The sequence below is a fragment of the Hydra viridissima genome, unplaced genomic scaffold (assembly GCF_058129835.1).
Source record: "Hydra viridissima isolate aposymbiotic clone 2 unplaced genomic scaffold, HvirCarnegie_v1 scaffold_7, whole genome shotgun sequence".
Classification (NCBI taxonomy): Eukaryota; Metazoa; Cnidaria; class Hydrozoa; order Anthoathecata; family Hydridae; genus Hydra; species Hydra viridissima.
Window position 1 is genome coordinate 13,695,800 of NW_028324306.1, and position 14,158 is coordinate 13,709,957.

Sequence of the window (14,158 nt, forward strand, 5' to 3'; positions counted from 1 at the left end):
TACCCACCCAACATAAGACGACTTTAAGACGTGTGTAACTTGTCTTTAACTCGTCTAGACGTCTACAACTAGTTAAAGACTTGTTTAAGACGGCTTTTCAACACCTCATTAAGACATCTTCCAACAACCAGTTTAAGACGTCCTTAAGACATCTTAATAAGACGTCTCTCGGAATAACCAGTTTAAGACTTCTTTCGGAATAACCAGTTTAAGATGTCTTTCAGAATGACCAGTTTAAGACATCCGTGAGACATCTTGACAAGACATCTGTCGGAACAACAAGTTTATGACGTTCGCAAGCCTTCTTAACATGACGTCTGTCGGAACAACCAGTTTAAGATGTCCTTAAGACATCTTAACAAGACGTCTTTTGGAGTAAGCAGCTTAAGGTATCTTCAATCGTGGAAGTATTAGAGATGGACGTTTTAATTTAATTTAGAGATGGACGTTTTAAACAATAGAAATTCAATTCTCTTAAAGTCTGTCGGATTCGTCGAAAATTTTTGGGCTCGCCCAACCAGTCATATCAACTTGCTTTTACTTATTAAAAATAACAGCAATAGAACCAAGTTTTAAGCCTAACTTTATATAGCAAGGCATTCATAATATTTTAAGAAATAACGCGGATGATGAAAAGAAATTGAGATCATTTACTTGAATACTTTAGTACATGCAGCGGCGGCGTTAGGGTAGGGCCTGGTTGGGCGATGGTCCAGGGCGTCGAATATAAAGGGGCGAAATTTAGCCTTTTTTTGTATGGGGTTCAATTGAGCTAGGGGCGCCGTAGAAATCTCGCCCAGGGCGCTGGTAGTGCTAAAACCGGCACTGAGTACATGTATAACTTGAGAGGTAATATATAATACGAAATATCAAGAAATTTTGTAGCTACCTAGAGCGCAATGGTTCCATGTTTAGTGAACTACTCCATTCAAAATTTTAAAAATATAAACAGCAGTGAAAACTAGGTTTAATTTCTAAATAATTTTCATTTTCTAAATACGTCATCCAGTTGAAAAAATAGCGAATATTAACGTTTTCGTATTTTAATTTTTTCAGATCTAGTTTAGAGTACATTGAGTTGGTTTAAAGGTATTGTTTACTATACATTTTATAACTTTTAGATGACGATCTTTTATAACCTGCAATAAAAATAGGAGGTGTGAAAGTAAATAGCACTATATATATAAAATATAATATAATATATGAACATCAATACTAATTTGTTTTTATTTTATCTAAGAAATTTTCGGTCAATATGTAAAAACGCCACATTTTTTATACCTACGCGTAGGTATAAAAAATGTGGCGTTTTTACATAATGACCGAAAATTTCTTAGATAAAATAGAAACGAATTGGGCTTCTTTATTATTACGTAGCTACGTAATAATAAAGAAGCCCAATTAAAGCGAACTTTAAATAAGCCATTAAATAGTGACGTTACCGTTGCAGTGGGCCAGAATTCACTTTTACTGGACAAAATTCGTAACTAATTTAATATTAGAGCTATATTCACTAAAATTAGTATGAGTACTAATATGATGTCTGCGCTTTTTATGAAGGTAATATTTTTTTATTTCGTTGCTATGGATACCTTTATTTTGCTTAGCAACAACTTACTTTTGTTATCTGCAGATATTTTATAAGTGCTATATTCACTAAATTTGGCATGAGTACCAATATGAGATCACACTTCTTACAAAAGTGATAATTTTTTAAATTTAGTTGCTATGGATACTTATATTGCTTAGTTTCCGGATACTCTCCTTAGTTACAAAGTGGTAAATTGATATTTGAATATTTTATCGGATTTTTGACCCACCTATATTGAATAACAATTGAGTATTTAGGTAAATAATGTTTTAGGAATATTAAAAGCAAAAATAGTGCAAGAAAACATAGTCAACTTTAAATTGCATCAAAAAATTATAAAACAATAATATCGTTTGAACCTTCCCATCAATCACTGTATGTTCAATAATACAAATTACTTCAATAGAAGATCTACAAACCTCAAAGAAAATCATTCCCAAGCTTTCTATCTCACTTTTAATGTACTGATCTTCTTCAATCACAGATTCCTTGGATTCCATTTTGTATGCAAATCTTATGGGTTTACAATTCGCGAGGTTAGAATTATTTTGTTCTATCTCCAAGTTTAAACGTTGGGAGAAAGTTTTTGATTTTTTCTAAAAGTAAAAATTGTTTAAAGTTTTAGCTTTTATTTTTAAAGGAATAACAACTTATGCTTTAAATAATTTATGTTTAAGCAAATTATTTTAAAAAAATTTATAAAATAATGCGTATTTTAAAAGTTATTATTACTAACTAAAATTAATAACTCATATTCTCCCAACTTTTAAAATTGGAGATAGAACAAAATAATTCTAACCTCGCGAATTGCCTGTGGAGGACGACTTTTGATTTTTCCAAATAGGCACCTTTTCGTTGCTGTTGTTAAATCCAGTCAAATCTAATGGTACTACACAAGTAATAAATAATGATTCTTCACGCTTTAAATCTCTGTTAATGTCAGGTTCTGATAAAACTTGTTTATAAATACTTTAGCCAGTAGCACCATCAAAACCAGCCTTACACGTTAGTGTCATTGTTTTTATTGCTTTGTCGTTCAATATTAAGTGCCTTAGCACAGGTTCCCGAACTGCACAGATTCTTATCAAAGTATGAATTATTAAATCTTTTAAAGGAACTGAAGCTGAATAGTCCTCCACTGTTATGTTTGCAGGATAACATTTCAATTTTGCATCTCTGACATCATTGTAAGCAGGGTAAATGTTATATTCTTTCTCCAAGGCTCCGCTTCTAACCAATTGATAGGAAGCTTTTGTCAGACTTGCATTAATTATTAAAGCCAGTGCTTCGTCTGCTGAATATTTAGTTGCTTTATCTGTATTTAAATATTTAAAACGTTCTTGGCAGCAATAATAATAGATTCATCTCTAAATTTTTTATTAGCAGCAAAAAATAATTCATTGGATGAATGAGATTCACTTAAACAAGATACACGCCGTTTTTTAGTTTTATTAGAACTATTATCAAATGCAACTGGTTTTCGACCACGTCTACTTGCAGTTGGTTCATTGTCTTTTTTTCTGACAATTAAATATTCATTAAGCCAGCTTACAAACTTCTTTTCAAAATTTTTGACAGTATAGTTTGCAAATTTCGACTTTTTTTTATACAAGTAAACAAATCGTTGAACAGCATGTCTAAAATCAACGTCTTTAAAATCAGCAAATTTTGGCTGAATAAATTTTAATATATCTTCAGAAATATATTGTTTTGAAATACTAAGATTGTTTTTTTGGAGAAAATTATGAATGTCTAAGTTTAATAAAACCATATCTAAATTATTATTGTAACAAGTATTTTGTATTTAAAAGTTTAATGTTATAATATATATGCCGTCCGGACTATTAATACTTGTTATTAATTAAGTTACTACAAGTGTTAGTAATTAAAATTAAAAGTAATTAAATTACTGTTAGTGTTAGTAATTAAATTACTAACAACTACCGAAAATATGTTGTTGCTATGCTATGCAAAGTAAGGTATCCTTACTAACCAAAAAAAATAATCTCATAAGAATTGTGAATCTCATTTTAATACATACCCCCAATATTGTGTACTTAGCGCATGTAAAATACTGTTAAAACAACGTTAATGTAAAAATAAGTTGTTGCCATGCAAAATTTAGTACCATAGCAACCAAGTTAAAACATATATAAAATCTGAACGGGGATTTAAGGGGACGAGCAATCAATTAAAACTCAATTGAAGCATCATATAGATCAAATAAATATAAGATAATACATGGCAAGTTGTGGTAATTATTAATTATAGTGCGACAAAAAACAAATTTCTTAAGGAATTTTTTTTTTTAATCTGTGATTTTCAAAGTATAACTGAGATAACATGCTATGACAAATTTATTTCACACATTTGGTTTTTCTTATCTCTAAATACTCTAGAATAACATGTACTAATTTTTTGTTTCAAAAACGTAGATGTAATTGAAATTTAACACAACGTTGATATCACCGTTAATTACTTATTTGAATTTTTTTTTTTTTTTTTTTAATTTCAATATTCAAATGCTTAGAGTCCTGGTAACTAAGGGATTTAGTATAAATAAGTTATCAATAAATTTCTCCTAATATATATAGATACTAAAATTAAATAAGTTTTCAAGATTAGACAACTAAAATTTTTCCCATTTTGTCCACCTACTGGCCCACTGTGCGTTGGTTTGTAATTTAACTTAATTAATAATTTGTAATTAAAGCTGATGATGCTTGTATCAATAATCTAGAGAAAATTTCTTAGATAAAATAAAAAAATTAGTATTGAGAGAATTCGTATTAATTGATGATTATATATTAAATTTATTCAACTCTCATACAATATGTCGTCATTTTATATAAATATATATATATATATATATATATATATATATATATATATATATATATATATATATATATATATATATTTGCTTAAATCAGAAATATATACAGGTAAGGATAAATAACTTATACATAAAATGATTATAAATACAATTAAGAAAAAATAATTTGTCACAGTTTTAAAGAATTTAGCAAAGCCAATTTATGGCAAACCGCAAGAATTACTTAGTATTTAATATTTACATAACACATAACATGATTTACCAGCTATATATAAGCTAAATTTTATTTGAAAAAAACTAATGGGTTATTATGTGCTTTTTATGATAAATGAAATAATATATGAAATATGATAAACGAAAACATGAAATATCTGGCCGCATTTTGCAAGGTAATTATAAATTTAAGTAACTTTTTAAAAGGTTTTGCATTAGCAAATAAGTTTAAAAAAGCCTGTTAGAAAATCCACCTACTTATAACAATTCACAATGGAATATATATTGTGGAGCCTATAGTTTTGTCGACGCAAAAAATATGGGAATATGGGAAAAAATACTAAAAAAATACATAAATTTAAGGCTGGTGAATGAAGGACCAAGGAATTGAATGAAAACAGATCTTGACAAAAAATTATATATCGCTATACTTTTTTTTAGTCATTTTAAAATTGTTCTCACAGGTCTATTTTATCATTGACAGAATTGTTTAGATGAAAAAATGTTCCCAAATTTACAATTGTTCATCTTGAAAAATGATAAAATCTGTTCGTGCCAACAACTAATTTCCTTTACCTTGGTGTAATTTGTTTTGTAATTTGTCAACACGTTAAGTAATTATTTTATCCTGAACAATCTTATTAAACAAATTCTATAAAAGTTTAAACTAATACTAAAATTTTAAACAACGATAATAAATTTCACGTCCATCTCTTATAATATCCATGCTTTAATTCCTTCCTTAATTGAGTCTCTAATGACGTCTTTAATTCCAATTGCGGAAGATGATTACTTACCATTTTCTTTGCTTTTCAGAAATTTTTATTTTTTAATAAAGTTATAATTTTCTTTAAAATGTAGTGGGTAAAAATATGTCTGCATCAAGAAACGATTATTTAAGGATTTGGAGAAAATTAAATAAATCAGTTTTAGAAGAAGCTCGAGATGAAAGTGCAGATGAACATCAACAAAACTGTGCACATCCTCAAGAAGAAGTATTTAGAGATTCTTTTTATAGCAGTCAGAGTTGTAGTTATTTACCTGTGGAAGAATATATGGAAGTAGAGTCGAACAATTCCGATGAGTATTGGTCCGACAGTTCTAGTGACAGTGAATCTTTTAATCCATCCACCAGTAAAGAAAACCTCTCAGGAGAGCTGGCATCCTGGTGTCTAAAGTTTAACTGTTCCCAAGCAGCCATGAATAGTTTAATCGATATACGTCGAAGACATGGTAATAAGCTGCCCAAAGATGCAAGAACACTTTTAAAAGTACCTCAAGTCCAGTGTATTCGAAAATGTGGTGGTACATACAACTATTTTGGATTAGAATTGGGCATTAAGAAAAATTTTACAGGGTCTGAAAGAGAAATATCACTTAATTTCAGTATTGATGGGTTAACCTTATTTAAATCATCCAATACTCAAATGTGACCAATTCTTTGTGAAATTAGTGGCGGAAAGATTTTTATTGTGGCATTATACACAGGGGAAAATAAACCATCAAGTTTGGATGTCTCGGGTGATTTAAGGCCAGTCTGAGAAATTTTCGTTTTCTTTTCGTGTTATTTTTGTTTAAACGCGTGTGACGTGTTTTCACCTCGCGGGATTGATCTCATTAAGAGTTAGACGTTAAATATACCGTTATCAAAGGCCGATATTGTTTTTATAGAAACAGCCGATAATAGATAAAAATATACATCTATCAAATCTATACATTCAAATTTAACAAAAAATAGTACTTTATTTTTATTAAATACAAATAATTATATTTACCTATTTAAAGTGTAAGTTCTTACTGAACTTGAGGTTCCAAAATATTACATCCTTTTTGAGAATACTGCTCAGAAATGCCTTTATTGGTTCAACCAAATTTTTTTTAAAGGAAAAAATAGGACAATTTACTAGATCTTTCTTCGATACGAATGTGAAGAAATTGGCACTGAAAAATTTTCATACTTTTTTTTTGAGAATGATGAATTTCTTTTAGGCCTCCTAAAATTTTAGCTTCCATATAAAAACACTTATAGAGTTTAGCTATGTTCTTAGGTTCAAATTTAAATGTTCCAAACCTATTCAACTTTGTACACTTTTTTTTTTTTTTGCGAAATTGAAAATTTGCATGGTAGAAATAGGAAAAATGTAGTAAAATACCCCCTAAAAGTCTTTTGACTTTTTAAAGGATATTTGTCACTTGCCTATAATACAAAAAGGCTAAAGGTTGATGCTGGTGTATATTTTTCCTGATAATTTTATTTTTTTCACTTTTCATTACCCCAAGCACAGGCTACATCTTAACATTTGACTCAAACAAATCAGGAGATAATAACTTACTTGAGTTTAGGAAATAAAAACTTATAGATAAACATAAGGTAGTAAAATATTTTCTTTCTAAAACAAAATACAGTTAAAGATTGTCTTTTAAATTGCATTAAAATTAGGTTTACTGGCCCTGCCATCAGCCTGATCCACCAAATGCTTTACATAACCTTGGATATATCAGCCTTTGTCAACTTACAAAAGTTTTCCAAAGTATTTTCTAAAAATTAACAATAGAGAAGCTGGATGAAAGAATGAAATTTAGAAAAACCCTATTGTGAGATTTAATACAATTATTTAAAGTGATCAATTATCGGTAAAAAAAAAGATTAATTAGTATTTAACATTATCATTTCTTACTTTTGCGATGAAACAATCTGCTTAACACTATGATCTCATTCCCATATATTGCATTTTGAAGAGTTCTTGATATTTATTGTTAATTGTCATATGAGAAACAAGAATTAAAAAATTGTCAATATTAATCCAGCACCTTGTATTTTATACACATTATAATGTAGTTATCATATAATGAAAGAAAAAAAAGTGTAATGGAATTCAAGGAAAAAATTTAAAAAATTTCTCTTTTATATTTGTATAGGTGTTATTTAGACCCACCACTAATAAAAGCTTCAAGGTTGACTAAAGACAAATAATTGATGAAAAACATTTGGATTTTGCAACTTTTTCTTGTACTTTCAAAACTTGTCTTGTTTTTTATCATTATTACATTTGCTGAAAAATGAAAATTTCACAAAACTTGTAGTAGTAATTGAAAAATTAACAAATTAGATGTATGTATGAATGCATGAATGTATGCATGTATGTATTTATGTATGTATGCATGCATGCATGCATGTATGTATGTATGTATGCATGTATGTATGTATGTATGTATGTATGTATGTATGTATGTATGTATGTATGTATGTATGTATGTATGTATGTATGTATGTATGTATGTATGTATGTATGTATGTATGTATGTATGTATGTATGTATGTATGTATGTATGTATGTATGTATGTATGTATGTATGTATGTATGTATGTATGTATGTATGTATGTATGTATGTATGTATGTTTGTATGTATGTATGTATGTATGTATGTATGTATGTATGTATGTATGTATGTATGTATGTATGTATGTATGTATGTATGTATGTATGTATGTATGTATGTATGTATGTATGTATGTATGTATGTATGTATGTATGTATGTATGTATGTATGTATGTATGTATGTCTGTGTGTGTATGTATGTATGTATGTATGTATGTATGTATGTATGTATGTATGTATGTATGTATGTATGTATGTATGTATGTATGTATGTATGTATGTATGTATGTATGTATGTATGTATGTATGTATGTATGTATGTATGTATGTATGTATGTATGTATGTATGTATGTATGTATGTATGTATGTATGTATGTATGTATGTATGTATGTATGTATGTATGTATGTATGTATGTATGTATGTATGTATGTATGCATGTATGTACTTCCTACATATACCAAGTATATTACACAGAAAATGAATCATAAAAATTAGAAAAGATTAGGTGAAACATTAAATTCATTTTCAAGTAAAAACCAATAACAAAAAAATAAACATAGCAACAAGACAACTGGTTTTACATATTTTCATGTAAAACTTTCAAACTAGAAAATGATTTTTGTTTTGCTTGAAACAGCTGCAAAATATTTAAAAATCTAAAATGTCTAATAAAATGTAAATTTGGTCACATGGTTTCACCCGACAAAAAAATCTTAATTATTCTTATCGACTTTATTGCTCTAAGTGCCGTTAACGATGACTGCTTCTTTTAGTAGTGTTAGGGACGACGCCGGAAGATTATAAAAAACGTCGGATTTTCTGATCGTACCATCAATCACTAATTGTACAAGTGGATAATAACAATTATCGAAGTGTACTAGATTGAAAATTACTGGAATAGATGTGCATAGAGATCATTTGGTTAATTTTTAAAGATATTCTTCTTTTTCAGAAAAGACAAAATCCGTCATAACCCATAACGTCGTAAAAAATTAATATTTTAATTTTTAACAGCTTTTGCCTGGTAATGTTCATTTTAGTGAATTGTTTGCCAAAAAAAGTTATGCTCAAAAGAAATGTTTGGTGGTGCAACCGAACACTCATAAAAACGAGACATGCCTTAAATCACCCGAGGTGTTTTTAAACGATTTTTTATTAGAATTGTGTGGTTTAAAGTTATCCGGTCTGACAATAAAATCAGTTGTACACACCATTAAAGTTAGAGCTTCTCTTTGTGATGCCCCAGCAAGATCATTTTTAAAAGGGACTGTTGGTCATACTGGATATTATTCTTGTGAAAGGTGCATTATCAAAGGTTCTTGGGAAGGAAGGGTAGTGTTTAATGAAGAAAAAGAATTTTGCAAGCGGACAGATTACGATTTTAGCTGCCAGTCGTATAAGCAACATCAAATATCTAAGTCTCCTCTTATTGCTGCTGGTATTAAATGTGTTTCCGGATTCTGCCTTGACCATATGCATTTGATATGTCTTGGGGTTGTTAAAAGAATCTTGATTTATTTCCGTAAAGGTCCTATGGCTAGGTTGTCACAATCACATATTTTACAGATTTCTGAGAAACTAATCAATTTTAGAAATTACATTCCCAGTGATTTTGCTAGAAGGCCGCGATCATTGCTCGAAGTTGATAGGTGGAAAGTAACTGAATTCAGACAATATCTTTTACACACTGGACCAGTTTCTTTAAAAGAAATTGTTTTTGAATCTATCTATAAACACTTTCTTTCACTGTCAATTTCAGTATTTATTCTGGTGCATCCAGATAATGACCTGCGTAAAAGCCTTTTACCTTACTGTAAGGAATTGCTAAAGTATTTTGTGAACAATTGTAAAGACATTTTTGGTATAACATTTACTGTGTATAACATTCATAATTTATTGCATATATGTGATGACGTAGAAAATTTCAATTGCTCCTTGAACGAAATATCTTGCTTCCCATTTGAAAATTATTTGCACAAGCTAAAAAAGGTTGTAAAGAATGCCAACAATCCAACTGCACAAGCAGTAAAGCGAGTCATCAGAGAAGAAATTAATTATGAGAGCAATATAAAAACCAATACAGAGAAAGTTACTTTAAGCAGCAGAGATAAATGCTTTTTTAATAAAGATGGGAAAATTGTTTTTATTAGATTTTTAAATAATAATAATAACACTTACGATTGTGATGTTTATAAAAAGAGCTGCTTAAAGTCATTTTTTGATCGTCCAATTGACTCTAAATTGTTAGGAATTTACGTCCTAGAAAAAAATCAAGATTTTTCTAAACTCACTTTTCATAAAAATGAACTACGAAAATGTGCTTGTTTACCGTTCAGGAGTGGCTTTGTAATATATCCTGTTATTCATCTAGTTTAAATTAAATGAATACATGTAAATTTGTAAATTGGTGCTTTTTCAAATAAATTTATGCTTTTTTTAAATATTTTTTCTTCTGGTCACACTGCTATAAGTTCTTTTTTCCATGTTTATCCAGCTGGTTTTTGTTGTGTCAGTATCATCTAACATTTGATGTTTTTGAAATGTTTCCTATAGTGTATTTGTAGATGCATTTCTTACGTGTCACTAATTCTATATAGTTCCAGCTACATTTTTAAATTTCGGTATCAACATTTATTTTATCGTAAAATTTTTTTTTAGAGTATAAAATGAGTGAAGATCTTAGTTATACTCGAGCTATTTGGAAACGACAAAATGGGGATGAGGTATTAATAGAAGAAGAAGGCGTGTTAAAGATATTGTCAGGTATCCACCAAAGGCGAAAAAAGAGCTTGCTTTAAGAAAGAAGCAGATTCCTCAGCAAGATTGGATGTATGGGAAACTTGTACACAGGAAGGTCACAGGTACATTGATTTATATTTCTTCTACAACCATGAAGTATGTTTTATGTTTAGCCGGGATTATTATATAGAATCACGGAATGTTATTCAGACTTTGCTGCAAAATGAAATATTCAAATCATTTTTGTTAGAATTGCTTTTAGGTAGTTTAGAAACTTGTGAAAATTGGGCATACTCAACATGTGCTGCTAGTTCAGTTTTTTGGTAGATTAAAAATGATATTGATCTGTAAATACTTGTTACTTTGTTGTCATTTTTATCAATTTTAAAGATAATTATTCTATATATTTTTTTAATCTTATAATAGATGATAATGAGATTGTGCCAATTACAAAAACAGGAAGGGACAAAGTTGGTAAGAGACAATTATTATTTATGGAAAAAACGAAGTTAAACTAAAACGTTAACAAACTTGTTTAATTCATTTATGCGGAGTGAGTATTTTAAATCCTTTTCTTTACATAATAAAAGTAGAATTATGTTTTCCCAACGGAGAGAAAGTGTTTTACATAAAGGACACCCAGATTTGTTTTTGATTTAGCTTGTCAGTCTGTAAAAAAAATTCTTATCTTTTCTATCTTTTATTCCTATAACTCATATTATGGAAAAAATGTAAATAGAGGAAAAAAGAAACAGTTTCCCTCCATAGGGAACAACAAACCTTATTTTTGAATTATCCTGATCTGCAAAACAGGTTAATTTCAGGAAGGGCATCTGCTCGTAACTATTCTTTCATAATATCATATTTAAATAAGTTACTTGGTTCTATTACATGGGGCTATTTCTAATGTTACTAGTTTTTATACAATAGAATACCTAGAAATGCAAAGTATTGCAGCATCTCCTCCACCTAAAAAACGTAAGTTAAGTTATTGTCTTTTATGATATTCATTTTCTGTTTATCATTATCTGTTACTCATAAAAAAGCCGTATTTTGTCAGTTTGGATAATGATGGACACTTTTGCAATAAGGATTGCATAATCTTCTGCAAGAGGGCTTAATCCTCAGTCTATGTGGTCTCATTGAAAATAAAATGGTCAAATTGAATCTTGTAAATCCTTCTGTGACTGCTATAACGTTGTTGTGTGCCACTCAACTATTGAAGCAAGCCGCAACATTTGAAAACATCAATGATTCATTACCTAGATGTATATGATATATATAATTTACCATGCTTTTTGTTTCTAGCACTATATAGAAAGTCAAATAACTCCCAATATTTTAAAAGAGAATTCATTTGGGAAAAAATTATATGAATTTACAAAAGTCAGAAAGTCTTGCAAAAGTGAATGAGCAAGAAAAAACAATATCATTTAGTCATGTTTTTTTTATTTAGCACCTCAGTTTCCATGCATGTCTGAGAGTTCTCTTCAACAGAATACAGGTATTCACTTCAATCAATTTATCCTAATACTTCGTCACAGCATTTTCTTGTATTAGATTGTTTTGCAAAAGATAATTATATATTCTAGTAAAAATAAAAATATATGATAAATTAAATTTGATATATATTAAGATATACACTGTTTCTTACACTGTCAGCCTATGTATTGATGGATGATTTTTTTTATCTTTTGGCTACTCTATCATAGTTCCCGCTTAATGAAAACCAGTATAGATCTTTATATGTGAAAATAATAATATTATCTGCACACTGTCTGACTTTGTTTTAACATTAACAAGTATTATTTAAATACTGAAGTCTTATATAAAAAGTTAACACAACTTATTTTAGACATACCATATTCGGCTTGCTTGAATGGAACACCCGCTGCAAGTACTACCACTGCTCCTCAGAGGAATGTTGTTTTTCCGATAGATCAAGGAAGTAAGTATTTTTGCTTCATTTAATCACTTCAATAAAGAATATGATAAAAAATATCCGTGAAGTTCTTTGTAAAGATGATCAATTTATCTCTTCTTTAGTGCTGTCTGTAATAAAGAGACGGAATTTTAGTGAAAAGGTTGCAAATATAAATATAGTACGCCCAGGTGTTTAATACAAGGTGGGGAATGTTTATTGATTCTTGGAAGATTTTCCCTCCCATCCCATCCCCATTTATCAGTTTTTACTGGTTATCTACGAAGAAAGTTTATCTTAAAACTGTAAAAAAAAACTTTCAATGTAAAACAGCCTTTTAAAATTGTCAACCTTTAAAAAAAACTAGATTTTTAACCAAATGCATAATATTCCTCACCATAGTACAAATCTCATATTAACATGTTAAATCCTATTGAAATTATTATAAAAGTGGCATTACTCATATAAGTATATGCATAAAGTTAATGAAACCTGTTGTGAACAAGTTTGTTCATTTTCTTTGGGATATCAGAGAAGTTCATCCCCCCCCCCCCTGCTTATTTCATCTGGATTCAAATTCCCACCCAACATTTACAAAGTCTTGAGGCCTTACAAAATGGGGAAAGGGGATCCCCTTCCCCATCTATAAGATTTAAGAAATGATTCCCACCCTACCTTACATTAAGCACCTGAGAGTATACTGATTGACTTGTAATTTATACTTAAGAGTTCCAAAGGAAAGTGTTATTCAAACTCGAGCAGCTATCAGAAGCAGTTAAGTCTTTAAACGACCGTCTTGACACCAGACTTGATAGAGTAATTAATGCAGACAAGTTTTTGTTAAAAGAAAACATCAATAACATGGACGATTTTAATGAAAATGAAAATCAGTTGGCAAGTTCTCCTTAGTAACTTTAGTAATGATCAGTTTTCTGAATTATGTATTTACCTCCTGATTTTTCAGTATGTTGGATTGTTCGCTAATGATAAATTTCAACATGGATGGACAGAGGGGCGGAAAGAGAAGTTTTAAAGAAACTCACCTTTATAAGTGTGTAATTGGTAAGTTGGTCTTCTAACGCTGCTTTCCAAAAAAACAATGATTTTCTTGACCTATTATTGTTTTATTAGTTTTCTCTTTTTAGCAGCTGTCCGAGAGACATATCCAAAAGAATCGGAGAAGACAGTCCATAAATTTATTCAGGGTGTATTAAAAAATGCACCAGCATCACGAAAATCTTAACAAAATTTTATAATCATGTACTCTTTTTTGTTGATGCTGTGAAGTATATTTCTATAGTAAATCATGTCTCTTTTTTTCAGTTATTGCATTTGGATAGTTCATATTTTCACACCTTTCTATTTTCTGTCACCACCTTCCAGTCTCCTTCTAATCAAATATAAATATATTTATGTTGTATTGGCAGGAGACTGAAAGTTTATATATATATATATATATATATATATATATAT

The 14,158-nt window shown here is 29.3% G+C and overlaps 1 protein-coding gene and 3 pseudogenes across 1 annotated transcript; 3 read left to right on the forward strand and 1 right to left on the reverse strand.

The window, feature by feature from the left end:
• The window catches only part of LOC149886230 (uncharacterized), a 194,624-nt pseudogene that overhangs the window by 2,123 nt on the left and 178,343 nt on the right, over window positions 1–14,158 (reverse strand).
• LOC149886231 (uncharacterized) lies at window positions 5,513–10,401 on the forward strand (annotated as a pseudogene).
• Window positions 10,685–11,091, forward strand: LOC145184550 (uncharacterized; annotated as a pseudogene).
• LOC149886232 (uncharacterized) lies at window positions 12,238–13,989 on the forward strand. The gene is made up of 5 exons (XM_090094075.1): window positions 12,238–12,268; window positions 12,620–12,712; window positions 13,413–13,593; window positions 13,650–13,747; window positions 13,831–13,989. The coding sequence occupies exons 1-5, from the start codon at window positions 12,238–12,240 to the stop codon at window positions 13,926–13,928; spliced, it is 501 nt and encodes a 166-aa protein (XP_089950201.1). The 3' UTR covers window positions 13,929–13,989.